Source organism: Chlorocebus sabaeus, chromosome 14, assembly GCF_047675955.1.
Source record: "Chlorocebus sabaeus isolate Y175 chromosome 14, mChlSab1.0.hap1, whole genome shotgun sequence".
Classification (NCBI taxonomy): domain Eukaryota; kingdom Metazoa; phylum Chordata; class Mammalia; order Primates; family Cercopithecidae; genus Chlorocebus; species Chlorocebus sabaeus.
In genome coordinates this window covers 71,481,508-71,502,872 of record NC_132917.1, presented here as the reverse complement: position 1 = coordinate 71,502,872, position 21,365 = coordinate 71,481,508, and the positions used below count along the sequence as shown (strand labels likewise).

General features: G+C 50.1%; 1 protein-coding gene across 17 annotated transcripts in view; it reads right to left on the bottom strand.

The window, feature by feature from the left end:
• Nucleotides 1-3,741: 3,741 nt before the first annotated feature.
• The window catches only part of DYSF (dysferlin), a 238,722-nt gene continuing 221,098 nt past the window's right edge, over nt 3,742-21,365 (bottom strand). For all 17 annotated transcript variants that reach the window (XM_073023068.1, XM_007970265.3, XM_007970270.3 and 14 more), the window contains 7 exons: nt 21,082-21,177; nt 20,543-20,684; nt 16,034-16,133; nt 11,092-11,270; nt 9,193-9,302; nt 7,827-7,974; nt 3,742-4,051 (listed from right to left, as the gene is read on the bottom strand). In XM_073023068.1, the coding sequence (XP_072879169.1) occupies nt 4,013-4,051; nt 7,827-7,974; nt 9,193-9,302; nt 11,092-11,270; nt 16,034-16,133; nt 20,543-20,684; nt 21,082-21,177 (814 nt within the window). In that variant the 3' untranslated portion in view covers nt 3,742-4,012. The remainder of the gene's footprint in view (nt 4,052-7,826; nt 7,975-9,192; nt 9,303-11,091; nt 11,271-16,033; nt 16,134-20,542; nt 20,685-21,081; nt 21,178-21,365) is intronic.

The following is a 21,365-nucleotide window of genomic DNA, read 5'->3' as shown; positions in this document are numbered from 1 at the left end:
TGGGGAAAGAGACCTGGGGAACACCACAGACCAACAGAGGGGGATGCCAGGCCACAGGGAGAGGAGGACCACCAGGCGACTGTGGTATCACGGAAGCTGGGTACAGACAGAAAGTTGATCAAGAAGCAGAGAACGTCTGTGCTGTCAGCTACAGCTAAGAATCGTGAAGGGTGGGCGTCCACAGATTTAACCACCAAGGCTAGATGGTGCCCTTGTGTGAATTAGAAAAAGGTGCCCCTTCCTCAAGGTAATTTACTTCCATCAGAAAACTACTGTAACACACTGATTTTATTAGAACAAAACACTTTACTGCCATCTGTGGGAAAATTGCTATAATAAATAATAAACGTATGATGTCTTAGATGTGGTGCCTGTGCACGGCAGCCGTGGTTATTGCAGATGGCAGTGAAAACCGGTTTCAGAGGAGCAGAATGAAATTCGCCGGCAAGGAGGCTTGGAGCTGTGGGTAACACAGGACCCAACCAAAGATGGCTTACGCTATAAGGAATGTCTGGCCCTGAGTCACAAGCTGTCTCCTCTGGTGTTATGGCGGCTTCAGGGTTGGTGCTTCCTCAATAGCTTCACCAAGAACCAGGTCCTCCCCACTTCCTCTGCCGTCCTGCGTGTGCTGGCTTTCTTCCTCAGGCTCATCGCCTCAGGATCACAAGATGGCAGCCACAGCTCTAGTCATTACATTTTTCCGTAAGATTGAGAGGCAGAAGATGAGGATGTGTCTCCTTGTGTGCCCCTTTTTATTAGGGAGAAAACATTTCTAAAGGTGCCTCAGTCCCTGTCATAACCACCACCCCCTTCCCCTGCCAGTTGTGATGTCAAAAATACTTCCAGACATTGCCAAATATGCCCTAGAGGACAAAAGTGCCCTTGGCCGGAAACCTTGGCCCCGTAACCACGTGGAAACTCCTAGAGATCTTTGAAGCAGCTTCTGGTTATGAACTACTGCTCCCCCTATTGTCTTTTCCACCCCTGCTCTTGACTCCACAGCTCCTATTCATCATCCATCAGTGTATTGTAATTGCCCATCTACTTGTCTGCTTCTTCTACTCAACTGTGAGCTCTAGGAGGGTGGGAACCATGTTTATCTTACTCAAGATTGTATCTCTAGAGGCTACCACCCTGGCTGGTACACAGATAGCCCCCCGCCGCACATATGTAATGTATGTTTTATGTATATATATATTACATATATATTTATTTAATGAGCAAAAGAATGGATGGATGAATGGATGAATCATCCTGAACCCTTTCAGACCTTTCCCATTTGGCTCCTGGATTAGTGAACCAGTGTTCTAGAATGTCCCTCTGCAACCAGTCGCACAGCAGCCTGAGCAATTGTCCTTTGCCATTTGTGACCACAGACCATTTTAAGAATCGGGTGGGATCACTGGGCCCTCACCCCATCAAAGGCAGTTTGACATAAGGTTTATATACCTGAAGGCCACCCATGCACCCCCAGGGGACTCCTGTCTCCCAAGAACTAAGCTAGAATGGTTTTTCAGAAAAACAGGATTCTGATCAAGGTCTGTCCAGTTTCGAGTCCTTCTGGCCTTCCTCACTGCCTCCATAACGAAGTTCAAACTCCTCAGCTGCACACACAAGGCCCTCCCTACCTGGCCTTGCCCTTCCAGCCTCTCTTCCCTCTCATCTGTTGGGCCACTTCCCTCCAGGCTCACTCTCCCCAGCCACGCCCTGAACCAGCTGAGTTCTTTGACAGCTCCGCCACTCGGCCTCCACTTCTGCCACTGAGAACTCCTTTCCTCTCTTAGCCGCTGGGCCAGTCCAATGCTCCACTCAAATGATATCCCTTCTTGAGAGTCTCCTGCCCCTTCCTTTCCCAGGGCAGTGGGCACTCCTTCTTTGATACTCCCAAAAGGGAACAATTTCCCCACCATGCTGGGAGCTATGGAAGGCCAAGAGTCCCATGTAACTCATCCTCAGACCCTGCTCTAGGCCTGCTACATAGAGCATCTCAAGGCACGTTTGCTGGACATGGTGTCCCCTTGCCATCCATTCCTCATCACCCTCCGAGTTTTTCTTAGTGGCCTATGTGGTCTCAGAGAGCAGCTTCAAGCACAGCCCTATGAATGGAGCCAGCTTTAAACTGAAGCCAACTCTGAGAACGCAAACTCTCAATGACCTCATTGAGGAGCTGGATCGGCCTTTACCTGAAGCCAATCATCTGGGTGTTTCATTTCTGTAAAGCCATTGAATTCCCTTTCCTAGCTTGAGTGGGCTTTTCCATTACCTGCAACCCAGAGAATCAAGAATAAAGTGAAGGAACAAATGAAAAAATAAGCACAATGACCCCTAACGCTCTTTTAATCCAGCTGATAGTTGCATGGTATTCATTCATTTCCTCTTGCCTTTCTGAGCCTGGAAAACAAAACAGAGCTTCTTTCCAAAGCAAACCCCCTCCTCTCCTTCTCCGGAAACTGATTCCATGAATTACCTCATACTCTTTCTTGTGTCTTTGATCTTTCCCTAACCAGTGGCTTCCTCCTTCCTCCCTTCAAATATTCTCAGGTTTCCCCGCTCCTAAAAACTCTCTTGGGGCCTCCTGAAGCGGCGGCCCCACCCCTTCCTTCCTCTCCCTCTAGCCCTCCCTAAAGGCCAGCCTCCTCTCACTGCCTCCCCACAGGAAAGCTTAGCATGCTCAGTGAAGGCTCCACACCAGACTGACCTTCCCAGAAAAGCTCTGACCCCAGTCCCTGCTGTGTCCTATGTGCAGTGTGGCCCCTGGCTCTAGGGTTCAGGTGTCAGGGTCTCAGAACTCATAGCCACCTCTAGCCTGAAGCTCTCCTGAAGTAAGAATCACCCTGCTTTCAAGGTGCAGCTCCCTCACTCAGGAAGGCTCCAGACATTAACCCTGTCCCAACCACCTCCAGTCCTGCCAATCAGTGAAGAGCCAAGGGGGACTGGGCCAGGGTGCAGGGTCACAGTGGAAAACAGGGGACACCTCCTGGGTAACAGGAGTGGAGGCTGCCAGCACTGTGCTCAGAGTTCAGCCCCTCGGGCGATAGAGGCAGGAGACTCTTGGAAACGTGATGTTTTCAAGCTCTTGGCTTTCTCTCCAAGTATGTTCCTGCTGCTCCTGTAGATTAAGCCCAATTCCTGCAGGAAATGTCAAACCAATGGCTACAACTAAGCTTTAGACCACAAGAAAAAGGTGTCTTTGTCAAGATCAGATTCTGAAAGCAGAGAGAGGAAGTGGAGAGAGAGAACCCAAGCAATCCCAGGATTCTATGGGAATAGGCCAAAGCCAGAGGTGCTGTGGCCTCCCTGCCTAAGGGATTCCTGGCCGAACCCTCCCCCCTGGAGTTCCCTTTCTATAAAATGGAACCTCTTCCCCAGCATGGTCAAAGAAACCAGAAGATACAGGTAGCTGCCCTCCTAGGCAGCTTGGGAAAGAGACAGGGGGTGCCCGAGTGAGGAGAAGGCAGGGGGAAAGGGGAAAGTCCTGGATTGGAGAGGAGGCAGAGAAGGCTGGGGCTAAGGCAAGCCAGACACCAAGCCCCAGGCCCACCCAACCCCCAACCAGTCTTGTGAAAGAAGCAGCAGTACCATGGGGCCCCACCCACTGCTTCTGGGCTGCCTCTCCCTCCAGAAGGCTGGGCTGGAAGTAGCACCTACACCCAGTCCACCCTCCTCGCCCACCCAGGCACATCCCCCTTCACAGTCACACCCTGTTCAGGTACCGTAGAGATACACACACTGACACTGCTGTGTGGTTCAAACTGTTTTATACTGAAATATGTCCGAGCTGATCCAAAAAAGCGTTGGGTCGGGGGAGAAGGAAATGATGGAAGTGGGGTGATCTCAGAGCTCCATGTAAGCAACTCTGGGAGTGTGGGCCGGTCCATCTGTCTGTCTGCCCACCCTGGCAGGACGATCAGGCCTTGGAGGTCTGGAGGAGCTCGCTGAGCTGAGTGGAGGAGGCAGGCCAGTCCCATGCTGGAGGGGACCCCACGCCCCCTCCTACAGGGCAGGAGAGTCCTCAGCTGAAGGGCTTCACCAGCTTCATGGCAGCATAGTTCTGGAGGGAGGGAGGAGACAGGGACACATGGTGATCCCACTGGGGCAGGCACAGCCAGAGCTGCTGTCCCGGATCTGGGGCTCAGAGGATGGGGCTGAGCTGCCAGCAGGCAAGAGGCTGAGAGAGGAGGCTCGTGGCTCTTCAACCACCTGCCCAGGCCTCGCCCTCACCACTTGCCATCCATCCCAGGCGGGGCTCCACACTCGGCCCTGCCTAGTGCTCCAGCCCATCAGGCACACCCACACCCTCCAAAACTCCACCCGCACCCTCCCACCTGGGGGCCAAAGCTGCCCAAATTGCTCTGTCTTCTCCCCCATCAAGCCAGGCCCATTCCCAGTTTCCAGCTGACTGCCCAGAGGACTCTGAGCACCCTGGACCTGGCCTCTTCTGTCAGACAGGTACTGAAGGCAGGGTCCAGGGTCCTCCCCCACATGGCAGCCCAGGGCTCACGGGTCATCACACCCTTGTCCAGAAAGCAGAGAGAGAGAGAGCTGGGGACGGGCTGTCGTGGATGACCCACGGCACAGCCCAGCACTAGAGACGGGGCGCCCTTGATTGAGCCCTGCCTGCTGCAGGATTGACAGTATCCTCCCCTCCCCACTTCTCCCCCCCAAAACCATGAAAACACATACAACACAACACAGGGCTCCTAATTGGGACAGTATGTTCCCCAGCGCCGGCCGGGGAAAGCCAACTCTGGAAACAGAGCGGGCCTCCTTCCCCGCCAAACGCCTCCTGCCTCCCCACGCTGGCCCTGCTCCCGGCTGGCTCCAAGGGGGAAGCTGAGAGGAATCAGACAGGCTGCCCCCCGTACCCCTCCCAAGGGAATTTCCAAGAGGGTGGGGGATTAGGCCAACTGCAGGGAGCTGCCCTATCCTTGAGCCCCTCTCCACTGGGCCCTGGCTTGGGGCGGGCAGCCTCTGTCCCAAGGCCTGAAAGCCAGGTGAGGGTCACCAGGGCCCTGCCCTCATAGTCTGGTACTGGCCAAATGATTGAGTGACTCGGGTGGAGGGAGGCAGGATGTGCTCAGCTTGCAGCAAAGACCTGTGAGCAAAGCCAGTCTGCAGCCTCAGGCCCAGGCCACCCCCTTCATCCCTAGACCCCTCACCTAGGATCTGACACCCCCACACCAGCCCTGGGAGAGGGGAGGCAGGGTCCATATTTTAAAGAGGAAAACTTCCAGAAGAACTCAAAGGAGAGTGGCCCACTGCTGGGCGGCCAGGAGACAGGGAGGAGTTCTGACCAGGCCCCCCACAGTGCCACTCTGCTCCTGCCCACAGGCATGAGGAAGGACCACAGGCTGGAAGTAACTGGAAATCTTTCCTTCCTCTCCTGGCCAGGCAGCAGGGCCTCCTTCCCCAGGCCCCTGGAGGCCTAGATCTGCGGCCCAGTAACCTCACAGTGCAGGGTGCAGCTGGCAGGGGCTGGGCTTAGGCATGTCACGGGTGGTGGTGATGCCACTTTGGACCTGCCCTTCCCCTCCCTTTGGCTTTTCAGAAGGAGGCTTGGCTTAATGAACAGCACCCAGGGAAGATGACGCTGCTCCCCTAAGCACAGTCCCAGCCACAGAAGGCCAGAGCTGGCCTAGTGCAGCCCGTTCCTCACGTGAGCAGGAGGGATTTGCCAAGGTCACAGGGAGAGTCGGTAATCCTGACTTCAGCGACAGAGCTCTGTCACATCCAACAGAGTTTCTCCAACCATCATGTGCCCAAATGCAGATTTCCCCTCAGCAGCCTGGGGCTGGCTCAGGACTCTGAGTTTCTAGTGAGTTCCCTGGTGCTGCTGCTGCTAGTCCTCAGACCACACAGAGGGCAAGAGTCTGCAACAGCTCTTCTCTTCCTCAACTCCCATGGCCTGAGCCTCCTGAAAGAGCGTTGGACCATCCACAGTATTTTTCCTTACTCTCTGGTTTCAGTGTCTCCCCAGGGAACTGAGCACTCCCCAGTGGCACGAGGCCTCATCCTCTTCTCCCTATCTCCAAAACACGCCCTTACCTCCCAGACACACACAGGTGCTTGGAGTCTCTGTGGCTAACTGAACTCTGGCCAGCTGGGCTCTGAATGGGAGGAGGAGCTTGAGGCAGGCTGGGAAAGGTGCCGCCTGCGCAGGAAACACCAGGCAGAGGTCTTGGCGCCTGACCCGGGATCTCAGGTCACAGTGACAGCTCATGCTACAGGACACCACACGTGCACACACCCTTCCATAGTCCTGTATCTCAGCTTATATTTGTAATCTCATCTTCCTTTGCTTAAAGAGGCCTCCCAAATGGTACACACCTCGGGTCCCTGCAACCTAGATCGACCCTGGACCACAGTCAGATTTTGCTGATCAACAAACCTCAGAACCTCAGAAACATTTTGCCATGGCGCCTCGGGCGACCACAGCCAGCTTAGCAGGTCTGGCCTATAGGCAGACCCGTCACCACCCTGGTTCTAGACTCTCCTTAGTCACTATGGCCCAGAGGGTAGCTGATCTGGGCATCCAAAGCAGATGTCCTTTCCCCAGCTCCTCTCAGTTTAGCTGTTAGGAACTGCATGGAAAGATGTGTGGTTTTAACTCTCTTCCTCTCTGAGATGCATTCTGCAGACACGGGCAGAGGCCAGCTACAGTGGGAGGGGGGTTCTTGCCCTTTCCTTCTCCTGGAGGACTCACAGAGCAAAGAGCTCACCTAGGGGCAGTTCCCCAAGCAGCCTGTCTGCCATGGGAACAATGCTCTGGGCCAGTGGCCTGGTGCTGACCAGGACGGAGGCCTGAAGCGGGAATCACAGCGAGCCCTGGATTGGGAGTGTGCGCGGAGTAGTGTGCAGCCTATGGCCAGGCCCTTTCCTTCTCTGAGTGTTTGCGTCTTTATCACCAACATAAGGTCCTCAAGGGGTGGATTACACCATTCTCTCCACTTTTATATAGGGTTGGAGTTTTCATATTAAAAAGGTTTCTTTTAAATTTTAAAGAGCATTAGAAATCAGATGTCAGCTGAGAATGCTGTAACCCCTTCAAGGTCTAAAGTATCAGAGACACTGGGGGAGGCTCCCTGGTGATCTGGGTCCCCTGATGAGTTGTGTGGGTTGGGGAAGTATAGGCAGGGACCTTCCTCCCACAAGCAGGGCCCCACAGAGCAGGGGCACGACAGCCACCTCTGGTATGGCCCTGCAAGCTCATCAACTGGCTTCTTACCAAGTGAAAGGAAACCCAAATGGGCATTGAAACAAATAAGGGCTCCTGGGCCAGTCTCCCGCTCCCCGACAGCTTTCCTATGCCCACCTGCTGCAGGAGGCAGGACACACTCTATTGAGGGCCTCAAGTGGACCCTGAGATGCTCTCCCAGCCCCAGCTCTTCCCTTCCTCTGGATTTGCAACTGCTGTCAAAACAAAGGGACCTTCTCTGCTCTGCCATCAACATCTCACCTTCCTTTCAGACCCAGTTCCACACCTCCCTTCCAGAAAGTTCCCCTGCCCACCGCAACCCAAAGGGCCTCTTCTTCTCCTAACCCCTTGATTACATATTCTAGGGGCTTGCTGAGGACAGCTTTGTCTCACCAGGAAGGGCAAGTACTCAGTTTCTCTCACTGGACTAAGAGCCTCCAACGGTAGAACTTTGTATACCTACCAGATTGGAGACCACCCAGACCCGGGCTCTGTATCCTCATCAGATCGGGGCTCTCCAAGGACAGAGGTTACTTCTCTCCATTAGACTGGGAGAGCTCTTTTAGGACAATGATGAACTCCCCCATTAGAGTCAGAGTTCCTCCACCATAGTGCCATCAGGCCTGCTCACCGGGAAGGCGTAGATGAAGATGGCCAGGAACAGCAGCAGGATGAAGAGGATGATGAAGAGGATGATGGCCCACCGGAAACGCCGCCACAGGATGAACTTCATGGTCTTGTATGGGGAGGTGAACCACAGGAAGGAGGTGTCGGGGCGCCTGGAAGCAAGATCCTGGAGGTCAATTGGGTATCCTCTACTAGGGCTGCTTTCTCCAAACTCTGCTCTCAACAGCAGGTCCAACGGCCTGGCCCTCCGCAGTCCACCCCCAGCGCCTGCCCAGGCCCTGTCCCTAAACTAGCCCTTTGCACTTGTATTCTGTCTCCCCCAAGTCCTTGCTACAGTGTCACCCCCACCTGTGCTGCCCTCCTCTTCTGGGTGCTGCCAAGCCCTAAGCATCCTCAGGGGCCCAGTTCTCTGCCACCCTCTCCAGGACACCTTCCTTGGTGCCCTTGCCCATTCCTGACCCAGGACTTAATCACGAACTACAGATTTAGGAGCTGGGCAGTGCCTCAAAGTGCTCCCCAGCCCACTGAGTCCCAGATAAGCCAAGCCACCTGCTCAGATGCACATGGCTGGTCCATGCTCAGGGAAGGATGGTGGGAAGAGAACATAGGAAGCTGGTTCTCTCACAACAAAGAATCTCAAAACCTTTCCCTAGGCCAGCTCCACAACTCAAAATACGTGGAGGATTCTGTGTCTCCATCATGGCCCCGTTAACTCAGACTGCACGCTGGTGTCTCGTGGGTCTCTCTTTTCTTCCTGTGCAGAGCCCAGCATCCTTGAGCAAGGGTGCTCTCACTGCTCTGCCAGCCCCATGGCACAATCATAGCACATTCCCTAAGAGGCCTGTGATGTAGGGAAGACAGGGATTGGGCTCCCCATTTCACAGATGGGAAAATGAAGGCTGAAAGACCATTTGAAAGTCATACTGGCACCACAGGAGAGCCAATGGAAGGCAGCTTGGTAGGTAAGGTCAAGACCTTGATCGGGCTCTGGAGCCAATCAGACCAGGTAAGAGCATTTCCGCTTCACCACTGTCCTAGCTGGAATGCCCTTATTGAACTTTGCTGAGATTACAACTACCCTGCAGGAAAGGTTCCATAGCACGATGTATACATGCATATGATAGCATGCTTGGCACACAACCAACAAGTACCCAGTAGCACCTGCGTCTTGAATTCACTGAGCCCAGTGTTCTCTGGAAAGATGCCCGTCACCTGCCCCCTAACTTACTGTGTGGCCTTGGATGAGTCATGTCTCTCTCTGAGCCGTGTGGGCTTTGTGACTTCTACATGGCCATGCAATGGGATGCCTCCTGGACTGTGCCTGTACCCCCAGACCTGTGGGCATTGGGGCTGAGGGGCTGGTCACTGACCTTGGGTCCTCAAGCTTAGGGTTCATGTTGGGCTCATCCCGGCCCTGGCCAGCGGGCCGCTCCTCATGCTCACTCTCTGTTACAATCTCCAAGGTCATTTCCAGCTTGCCCTGAGGGGACAAGAGCGCCTGGTTAGGGGCACAAAGGCTCTGCTCAGCGGCCTGGAGAATAACCAGGCCAGGAAAAACATAAGGGCCACTTCATTATTAAAATAAATAAATAAATAAATAAAAATAAAAAAAGATGTAGGGTTTCTGAACATAAATGCAGCACCTGCTCTTCGTAAAACATTTGGAAACCTCAGAAATGTATAAAGAAGGGAGACTCTCACCCTCACGCCCGCTACATGGAGACAAGCACTGTTAACATCTGCATGCATCACAGCTGATTTTCTCTGCAGGTGTATAAAATGTCACACTGTGCATACACATTTCCATAGCTGGCTTCTTTTCACTTAGGAATATTCACTATGTAGTTGTCTATTCTTTAAAGTTTGGTTTTGAACGACTGCCAAACATTCTATGGGATGGTTGACCGTAATTATTTAGTAAACTACTTATTTTGGTTCATTTAGGTTGTTTCCAACTGTTTGATAGGATAAATAATGCTGCAACAAATATCCCAGAACCTAGATTTTTACATTTTATTGGGTTATTTATTTAGAAGAGATTTTAGAAGTGGGATGACAGAGTCCAAGGGCAGAAATATTGGTAAATCTGTTACTATATGTTATCAAATTGCTTCCTCCACACAGTAAAGCCATTAGCACTCCCAGCAGAAGTAAAAGGGGGGCCTGTCTTCTCTCTGCATCCTCAGCAGCAATGAGCATTTCTATTTTAAAAATATATATAATTTAACAGACAAAAAAAACCCCACATTTTAAAATACAGTAGTCCTCCCTTATCTTTGGGTTTGATTTCTAGGGTTTCAGCTACCTGTGGGCCAGTACAGTAAGATATTTGACACACACAGAGAAAGACCACATTCACCTAACTTTTATAACAATATATAGTTATAACTGTTCTATTTTATTATTATAGTTGTTACTCTCTTACTGTGCCTCATTTAGAAATTAAACTTTCTCATAGATATGTATAGATGGGAATAAACATAGTACATAATATGGGCTTAGTACTATCTGCAGTTTCAGGCATCCCCTGGGGGTCTTGGAACATACCTCCTACAGATAAGGGGGGACTACTGTATCCCTTTATTTAATTACTAGAGAGACTAAATCTTTTTAAAAATGTTTTGCAGACATCGGTAATTATTTTGTGATTTATCTATGCATGTCGTTTTCTCCTTTTTCCTTTGGGGCACTAGTGTTTCTTACTGTTACCATTCTTTATATAACAAGTAGATTCAATTTCAAGGACCACTTTCAGGGCTGGCTGGCTGCCTGCAATTTCTAAGTAAACTTTCAGGGATTAACTTTCTCTCCATGGCTGCTGTGGACTCAGGGGAAGGACGGTTCCCTCTGGCCCTCCAGTCACCCCTCTAAGCAGACCTCTCAGAGAGTAGAGCAAGGATGGTCCCTTGGAGGGTCCTGCTCAAATGGGAGAGGCATGACCCCTGTCCATTCACTCAGGAAGCCCGGATCAGAGGGAACCCAGGACACAGGTCTCTATTAAAGCCAATGAGCAGAGTATAAACAGAGTCATCTTTTGATTTAAATAGGCTTCCCCTGGGATGCGAGCCTCAAAGGAGAAGAAGGCTGGGAATTGGGAGGAAAGAGGGAGAATCCCTTGGAAAATAGAGTAAGAGGGGGGACGGGGGCAGGAGAGAGGGAGAAAGGAGGAGGAACAGCAAGCGTGTATTTTCTGATGATACATTTTCTGACAATGTATATGGAAGAAGCTGCCCCCATGCCCTCCACTGGGGCTGGAGAAGCAGACTTACCGCCAGTATCTTCTTCTCACCCTCTTCTGCTATACAGGGCCACCAGCCCTTCACTGTTTTCTGCTCAAAAAGGGACACAAACCATTCTGGGTGGAAAGTGTCATCCAGCTGGTCCAAGGAGCACTTCTCGGCTGTCTTGGCTGGCTTGGGCATGCGGTTGAGATCGAGCTGCAGGGAGCCTGCAACAGAGAGGTGGTTTTTGGCCAAGGGTTGCTCGAACACTGCCAGCCTGTAGCCACCCTTAGGCAGGACAGGTTCAGGAAAAACTCAGTGACCTCCTCTGTCACCAGCTTCTATCCATGGCCCAGCCACAGGTAAAATCTCACAAGCTCTCCATCTCCCCACCCATTGTCTCCCATTCCATCTATACAGCTTCCCATTCACCTACTCACGCATTCATATACATGTTCATCCACTCCTATTTACTCACCCTTAACAAAGCCACCCACTTCTGCAATTACTCATTTATGTACAAATCCATTCATACACCATCTATAAACAGCGATCCACCAATTTTTTTAAAATTGTTTTTATCATGGTAAAATACATATAACAGAACATTTGTTATTTTAACCACGTTAAGTGCACAATTCAGTGGCTTTAATTACAGCCACAACGCTGTACAATCATCACTACTATTTCCAAAACCTTTGCATCCCCCAAACAAAAACTCTGTACCCATTAAGAAATAACTCCCCATTCCTCCCTCCCCTTCGCCCTCGTAACCTCTAGTCTACTTTCTGTCTCTATGAATTTGTCTATTCTAGATATTTCATATAAGAGGAATCATACAACATTTGTTCTTTTGTGTCTGGCTTGTTTTGATTTCCATAATGTTTTCAGGGTTCATCTTTGTTGTATATATCAGTAGTGGTTTTTTTAATCCATATTATTTTTTATGGTTGAATAAGATTCCATTCTAGATATATACAGGTTGAACATCCCTAATCTGAAAATCTGAAATTCAAAATGCTCCAAAGTCTGAAAGTTTCTGATTGCTACAAGTGGAAAACTCCACACATACGTACTTAAACTTTGTTTCATGCATAAAATTATTTTAAATATTCTATAAAATTCCCTTCAGGTTATTCTTACAAAGTATATATGAAAAAAATTTTGTATTTAGATTTGGGTCCTATCCCAAATATATCTTATATGCAATTATTCCGAAATCCAAAAAGCATCAAAAATCTGAAACACTTCTGGTTCCAAGCATTTCAGATAAGAGAAATGTACCACACTTTGTTCATTCATTCATCTGTTGATGGACACTTGAGTTGTTCCCATCTTTTAACTTCAAATAGTGAATAATGTTGCAGTGAACGTTAGCACACAAATGTCTGAGTCCCTGCTTTCGATTCTCTGGGGTACACACCTGGAGGAGGATTCTTGGTTCATTAGTAATTCTATGATCAGCTTTTCAGGGAACTGCCAAACAGTTTTCCACAGCAGCTGAATCATTTTACACTCAAACCAACAATGTCCCAGCACACCAGCAATTTCTCCACATCGTCAAAACACTTGTTCTATTCTGGTTTATTATTATTGTTATTATTATTATTGCCATCTTAGTAGACATGAAGTGGTACCTCACTGTGGTTCATCCAACAGTCTTTTTCATCTACTACCTAGTTATCCAAGCAGCCATCTTTTTATATTGTTTTATCTAATCATCCCTTTTATCCATTATCTCCCAGGATACCTTCAACTATTAGGTTGAACCATACGAAAATTCTTGTATTTAACTATCTTTGACCCATTTAAACAGCAATTTCATGTGGTTTCACCTAATCTAATCATGATCTGATAAAGTCAATGGGATTGGAGCACAGGCTGCTGAAGGGATTAAGAAAGATCAATAGAAAAATTATTTTCTGAAGCCAAATTAAAGAAATTCTCAAACACCATGCAAAGGTGATTCAAATTTTTTCAGTGTGGAATGCATAGTTACTATAAGTGAACATTAAATATAACTCTTTTTCTAGTTTTCTTTCTTTCCACTCATCCATTTATCAATCTGTCCTTCCATACAGCTGTCCATCTACTTTGACCTATCTACATTCCTCTATAGCTACCATTTGTTAAGCACGATATCTGTCCATTAATTAGGTTATTATTCCACCTGTCTGTCCACTTATTCAACTGTATAGTGGCACTCATCTATGTCTCCACCCACCCATATAGCTCTCCATCCCTCCAGTGCAGATGAATGAATGTTTATTTTCTATTTGAAATATGATGCCAATATATTAAGCAAATATCAGAATATTAAACCACACACACACACACACACACACACACACACACACATTATCTCAGCATGACCTACATAAGAAACTGTAAGGAAACACAGGATAACTGGATGGTGACTTTATAGGTGCTTAACCATTACCTTTAAAAATTAAGAAATATTCAAAAGACATAAATTACATAATTAGAAAATAAATTATGAAGGTGGAAAAGAAAAGTCTCATGGATATAAAAGCTAGTATTTGTTAATGGTTTTATTTTTTAAAACAAAGGATGAGTCTGTTTAACTTTATTTTGAACATGGTTTACTCAGTCAGTAAAAAAGGCAAAAAGGCAGGGTTTTTTTGTTTTTCTTTTAAAAACTAATTTTCTAAAGCCTCACTTCATAAAGGAAAGGCTGATGCCATAAATTCATAAAGTCTGTAAGAAAAAAGACTCCATAAACAATTTAAAGCATAAGAAAAATTGGGAGAAATTATTTGCAATGTATTCTTAATACATAAAAGGCTCTGAAAATCAGTAATAAAAGATGAACATTGCAAAACCATGAAAAAATTCCACAATATGGATAATAAATATATTTTAAAGTTCTACCTTAAATGCAATAAAAAAATGCAAATAAAAAGGAAATATCTTATTGGCAATTTTTTTTAATGTACAGTGGTAGCAAAAGTTTAGGGAAAATGGCACCCTGTAGAAACAGGGCACAGGTGGGAGTATAAACAAGTAAAACCTTTCTAGAGGGCAACTGAACAAAATGTTTCAAAAACTATTAAAATGTACAAAGACACATCTGCTTCTTAGAGCTAAGGAAAGATATGCACAAAAGATCCAAAGATGTGCATACACCAAGGGTGTCACTCATTTTGGAAAACCTGGAGATGACCTGAATACCCACCAAGAGAGGATTAATTAATGAAAACAGGGCCCATCTCTGCGACAAAACATAGGCAGGCATTAAATGTGATGATGGAGATATAAATGCAGATCGATACCTACTGACCAGAAAGGATGTTCTTGGAAGATTAGGTTTTCCAGAAAATCAGGATATAAAACAGTCCGTGCAATAGAAATCCATTCATATACATATGAATATATGTGTGTATTGTATATGTATGCATGTAGATGTGTAGATATTAATATGTATACAAAATACTTATGTTTGTTTAAGTCTCAAATAATATATAACATAATAATACAAGCCAAAATGTTAGTGGAAATTATCTCTGGGTGGTGAGATTAAGGTGGGGAGGAGGCAATGCTTACCTGCACTTTCTAATTCCTCTACAGGAATTATGTACAAAATAATAAATAAAATAATAGAAGTCAAACTTGGTGCCACCCTTTTGAGACCTGATGCTTTTATAACAAAGTTCTCTGTGTGCACGTGGTCAGGCCAGGTGTGCAGGGCGGGGGAATAGTCAGGCGAACTGGCAGCCTTCTCCCCACTGCCGGAAGCCACACCTCAGAACATCCCCTGCAGGGGCCCCAGCGCTCAGCTAAGACCAACTCACCTTCTCCAATCAAGGGCCACCCCAAGAGAGCTCCGGGCCACCCCAAGGGAGCTCCAGGCCACCCTGCTCCCAAGTGGCAGAGCAGATCCAGAAACCATGGATCCTGACTTCCTGGGCTGCCGTTTTCACAAGCTCGCTTTATTTTTTAATCAAGGTAAAATGCACGTCACATAAATGCACCACTTTAACCATTTTAAGTGTACAAATCAGTGGCTTTGAGTATATTCACAGAGCTGTGCAACTGTCACCACCATCTAAATTCCAGAACCTTTCCATCACCCCGAAAAGAAACCTCTTACTTGTCACAGTCACTCCCCATCCCCGCTTCTCCCAATCACTAGCAACCACTGACCTATTTTCTGTCTCTATGGATTTGCCTATTACGGACATTTCATATACATGAAGTCACATCATATTTGACCTTTTGTGTCTGGTTTCTTTCACCTGGCATGTTTTCAGGTTCACCCACAGTGTAGTATGTATCAGTATTCCATTGCTTTCATGGCTGAATAATACCCCATTGTATGGATAGACCGCATTTTCCAGAGTTAACCTGTATAGCCATGACGGAGCTATCATGAACTCACTGCTCTCACGGACAAGCATGCTGGCCCCATACAATGTCTTCCTCCTTGTCCCCATATCCTAACCCTACACGGCCACCATCACCACCTTCCCTTCAACCCAGAATCCCTGCTCCCCAGCCCCGGATTTCAGCACAGCCCTTTCCACCAGAACCCTGTGTGGCAGTAATGGGGATGGAGGCTGTGTTTGTTCATTCAGTCGGTCACACAGGCACAAGGATGAAGAGTGACTTGAGACCCTCACTCACAGGCCTCAGTCTGTGTCGAATGTGAGACCAGACAGCTGGCGACAGGCAGCACACACTTGCGTCCCTCGTATCCTTACGGATCTGAGCCCCGCCATCCAGCATGGCCGTGTTCAGTGCCACCTCTACTGACAGGTCCACCCTCAGTGGCCACCAATCACTCTGACATTGCTGTGTGTCATACACCTCACTTAACACTGGGACACATGACCCTGAGCTCCCTGAAAGCAGAAAGCAGGACCACTCCTCCTGCTAGGCTTCCCCAAGTGTCCAACAGTGGCATAAACACACAGTGTGGGTGCTGGGGCAGCCCCCAAGTGCAGAATGGGATTCTAGAAATGGTGCTTACCCAGAAAATCATCAAAGGAGAACTTGTCATTGTCCCAGATCTGGAATATCACTCGTGCTGGGATTTTGCTCTCAGTCTTGTCCAGCCTCCAGAAGGCATCCTGACCCAAAGGAGGAACAGAGAAGGATACAAGGAAGCAAGGTTAGAGAGAGGCAGTGTTCCCTTCCAGCCTGGAGGAGACAGAGGAGGAGGACATCCCCAAGGGTCTTGACAGAGTCAGGTCCTGTGGGAAGACTGGGAAGGGCAGATCCCAGAAGGCCCAAAAGGGCCCAAAAGGGCACCATGCAGGCTCAGTTCACATAAGATGGCTCCATGAATCCTCCCAATTCTGTAAGTCAAAGTCGTCACTACCATTTTACCGATGATGAAGGAGAGGCTTGGAGAAGTTAAAGGAATGTGCCTGAGGTCTGACCACTAATAATAATAACATTAATATCATGCTTCCTATGCATTGGCCCTCTACTGCTATGAACTCATTTATCCTTCCAACTACCTATGAAGGAGATACTACCTTCACAGTGGAGGAGACCAAAGCAAGTAATTTGTCCAAGATCACACAGCTTGGAAGTGGCAAGTTGGATTCAAATTCTGGCAGCCAGGTTCCAGAGTCCTGCTCTCTACCGTAAACCCTGCTCTGTACCTGGCATCTCAGGGTCAGGGTGGGGTAACTGAGACTCTGAGGGACCCCACCCCAGCCTGGCTGTCACAGAAGGATCTCCCAGCACGCTGCTGTAAGGAATTGGCACTGGAATCTAGACCCCAGCTCCTCCCTCTCCACCCCACCCAACTTCACTCCAAGAGCTTGCCCCAGAGCAAAGCCAAAGCCTGAAGTACTGGGAAGTTCTGTCTCCTGCTGAAAGGAGAGGAGGGGCCCTTCTCTCCCCACCTCACCTCCTTCAGACCAGCTCGCCTGGAACAAGGTCATCTTGGGCTTCCTCCCACTGAGGCTTCATGGAGCAACTGAGCGGTGTGGGACTGCACATGCGGAGGCCGGAGAGCACCCCTCAGTCCAGCCATACTCAACCCCCAGCACTGTCACTAGGGCTTTCCAGCGCAGTCTTGTTCTCTGGTTTCTCACTATAACTCTCCCCTGGGTGAGTGGCAAGGACAGGAAACAGTGTGACCATCCTGCAGACGACGAGTGCCAAGTCCTGCGTGCCAGGTCAGAGCAGAGGCCTAGACCCAACTCTGCAGGGGAAAAGCTCCACTGAATGCCTGGTAAACCCACCCTTGCTGTCCAGCCAGGGCCTGCTGTGTGGCCAGCCCAGCCTCAGAGGTTGACCATGGAAATCCCAGTGAGCTCCCAAACCGAAGACCACAATCCCTTCCCTGTGAGGACTGGTCACTGTGCAAAGCACCAGCCACGGCCTGGACTGCTGCCTGGGTTGAGGAAGGGGCTCAGGTCTCCAGCTGGCCCCTCGCCTCCAGCCCTCTGTCTGGTGTCTCCCCCCTTTTCCGGGCCCCAGCCCTTCTGCAGGTGCCTCCCTCCTCTGGCGAGCTTTTATGGCCAGCTCCGCAGGCCCGCCTGCATGGCCCGCCAGCAGCCTCCATTCCTCTGGCCGGCTTGGTTTATGGGCTCGGTAATGAGCCAGAGGTTCAAACAGCCCCTGGTGGGAGCAGCTGGGCTGGGGCTCCAACCTGGGGAATGAACCCCCCCAGGTCCCAGGCGCTCATTATGCTCCTGGCCTGGGCGCTTTTACTAGCTGTTTATTTGCAGGGTGGGTGCCTGACGCGCAGGCAGGCCCCAGTGGGTGTGCTGGGCTCCAGGTGGGGAGCCGGGCCGGGGCAACCAGTGGTGGTTCAAAGCCGCTGGATGAAAGGAGACCTTGTACTTTACGACAGTCTCGTCTGGTTAATGGGGTCCCTGGAGGGCCTGCCTGCCAGAGGCCCTGAACCCCACGGCAGAGGGCTGGCTCTGTGGCAGGCCCAGGGAGCCCAGAGGCTGTGCAGCGCCCCTGCATAAACCCACCTCAGACTCGATCCTTCAACAGCCCAGCTAACTGGTGCCCCACTGTGGCCATGGCTCTGCCTGCCTCCCAGGGTCCCTTCACTCCAAGAGGGACCCTCTGGCTCTGCCTTCAGCCAAGCCAGTTTCTGTCTGCCACTTCTGGTTGACTTCAGAGCCACCTGGCCTCTGTTTCTGTTTCTCAGCCTCCTCTTCTGACCTTCTCTGCCCCTCCTTCCAGCCACCTTCTCCCCAGAGTCTGGCATCATGTAGAATGTCCCTTCCCCTCTGGCCTTCCGTCTCAGCGATCCTCTCCTTCAACTTCCTGACCCCTCTTCCTCCTCTCCATCCCTGCTCCCCCGTGGGCTTCTCATTGTCCTAAGTCTGGCCCAGACCCTCTCGGCCATCAGGCAGTCCCTTTCCGTATCCTGTCTTCCTCTGGAACTCGCCCACAGGTTGGCCCCACTCTCCCCTTCTTCATTCCTCCTGACCAGGCTGTATGATGCAGAGACAAAACCACATCGTTGCCAGGATGGAGTCACCCCAAATTCTTAATCAGCAACCACAACTGGGTCCCCAGAACTGCCAGGTAACCCTCTCTGTGATGCCAGTCACACTCCCTCCCCATCTCTCTGTGTCCCTCCCCCACCCACTCAGCACAGCAGCTCTTTCCAGCTTTTTCCACTGGTCTCAAGTCACCGGCCCCAGTACTGGATCATCTCTCCTCTTACTTCAGAGACAAAAGCAGAAACCTCCATTCCAGCCACTCCTTATCCACATCTCCACCTGTCATGAGGAAGGGGCTGTCCCACCTCCCACTCCTCTCGGTCTCAGTCCCCATCCATGTCCAGCCCTTCTAGGTGAGCCCTGGGGGTGCCACGTGCGGCACAGCCCTTCCTGTCCACTCCCAGGCCTCCTCTTCCTCTGTCCACAGCAGAGCGGGCGGGGGCAGTGCTGTGTCTTGGGGCAGATGCAGCCTTGGCTTTCTGATGGAAGCAGGCCCGTGACAGGCAAGCACACTGAACAGCAGCAAACAAGGCTCAACCTGCAAACAGCCCAGGCTTTCCTTGACCTCACAGAACCCTGTTGCTCAATTCTGCTTTCTGCCAGTCACTCCACAGCAATGGCTCAGTAAAGAGATCCACTCAACCCTGTTGAATCCACGTTTTCTTTTGTTTCATGGTTTCAGAATGCTCCACAGAACATTTTGCTTTCTCTCACATGCAGATGACTCTGCATGTTAGGCTGGGAAGGGCCATGCAGAGGGGGTATAATGAGGAGAACTAAGAAAATCCAGGCACCGGAACGCATCATATATCCACTTCCTTTCAAGAGACAAGGAGTCATAGAAGCTTTGAGGCTTAAAGCCTTGGGCCGCCTCTGGAAGGAAATTGGGCCAGCAGAACCTAGATGCCAGAGAGGCATTTACTCCCTTGAGTAGGAGAGCACCTCAGGGTGGGACAAGGATGGTCAGAAGTTACAGCAGAGGGCCCTCTGCCTCCAGCCAGCATAGCCCTGAAGTCTCCACTGCCCTCAGCACCCATTCTGTGTTCTGGGGGCTGCTCTCTGAGGGCAGGCCTAGTCCTACCAGGAAGAGGCCGGCTGCCCTCGAGTTCTGCCTAGTTCAGGGGTAAAAAGTTGATGCCCCAGATGAGACCTAAACTAGCAGATGCTGAGACACAGAGACCGAGGTCCCCAAATCCAGCCTCCCCTCTGGCTGATGCAAACCAGGTCTCCCCAGGTGCCTTTGGCCTGCAGTGAGAGGCGGAAGTGGAGACAGGAGGGTGATGGCTGTGGGCCTGCAAGCACAGAGCGCTCCAAGTGACTGCCCAGCTTGGACAGTGACCATAGCCACAGATGTGGAAAATGGGGTATGGGAAAGACTTGGCCAAGCAACTCCCAATCCTGCGGACACCATGATCTATAGATCAGGCTGGCTGGCCTCCTCGGGAAGCTCCCCCATGGGGTCTGCCCCACTGCCCCTTTGAAGGCCATGCTGGGTGTCCCTACTCTGCCCACTCAGACCCCATGATCCTTCCTGCTGCTTAACTTGCCTGAGGTAGGGAGGGAGGCAGTGACTTTGGGATCTGAATTTAGCTACAAATGATGGATATGGCACTGTGTGGTCATGAGGTGGCCATGGGGTGGCGGCAGTGCTGGGGATGGGAAAGATGGTGACAAGGGGTGGATACAGAGATGGTGGAGGCAGTAATGAGAGCAGGGGTAGGACCATGGTAGTGCCATGAATGACGGAACAGTGGTGGTTACATTGGCAGTGAGGAGGCAACAGTCGTGATAACACCAGCAGTGATGGGACAGCAGCCATGGTGACATTGGCTGTGATGGGACAGAGGCCATCACACAATGCTGAGACAGCAGTGGTGGTGACACTGGCAGTGCCGGGACAGTGGAGGTGGTGGCCATGTGGAGATGGCAGCAGTAGCTCCAATGTGGTGGGGCAGCAGTGAGATTGTGACAGTGGCTGGGCAGGGACTTGGTGGCCAGGTCAGGGTAACTTTAGAAGCCCTGGTGCTGGCACCACGGGGAATGGGAAGGACACTGACCTTCTTGGCAACGGTACAGACTTGCTCAGCCGGCAGGTAGTCGAAGGGGAAAATGAACCTCCAGTTGAAGTTGCCTTCACCTCCCAGGGAGCGATAATGCACGTCTGTCTTTTGCTTGTGTTCTTCAAAGCCAATCATCCAACTAGACATACACATTTTTAGAGAATGGTTCTCATTAAGATTTCCAACACAGCATATACATCGTCCACTTAGGCAGACAAGGAGTTAAGAAGGTAGATGAGCTTACTGCAAAAAGAATTCCCAGGAAATCAGCACGATGTACAAAATGTGCCATAAATTTGAAAACATTCTAACTTCCCAGCCACTAAACTTGTAAGTTCAACCCAAAGTTCAGTGCGGAAAAAGAAATCTGGTGGGAGAACAATTTACCCAAAGGCAGGGACCACCCCCAGGAGCCCTCCTTGGAAACTTGCTTGTTCTCCCCTTCCCTGAGCCAGAGCCCCCCATGCTGTGCGCAACCCAGAGGGAGCATGGGAGCTGTGGCGAGCTGGACAGGCAGGAGGACGCTGGCTCCCTACCCTTTCACATAAATGTCGCTCATCTTCTCCCCCGTGAGGCTCAGGTCATCCAGGATCACATCTCTTGTATTCCAGATAATACAACGCAGGAAAAACCTGGGGAAAGGTATGACTCCAATCCACCTAGATTTCCTACCAGAGGATGGGAAGGCCTTGGCCAAGAAGCCAAGAAGCCAAGAAGCAGACTAGTCCAAGAGGACTCGATACCTGCCTGGCTGGACACTGGCCCAGGCCCAAACGAGAACTGTATTCCATGGCCCGAATAGCCTGAAGCCAGGCAGAAA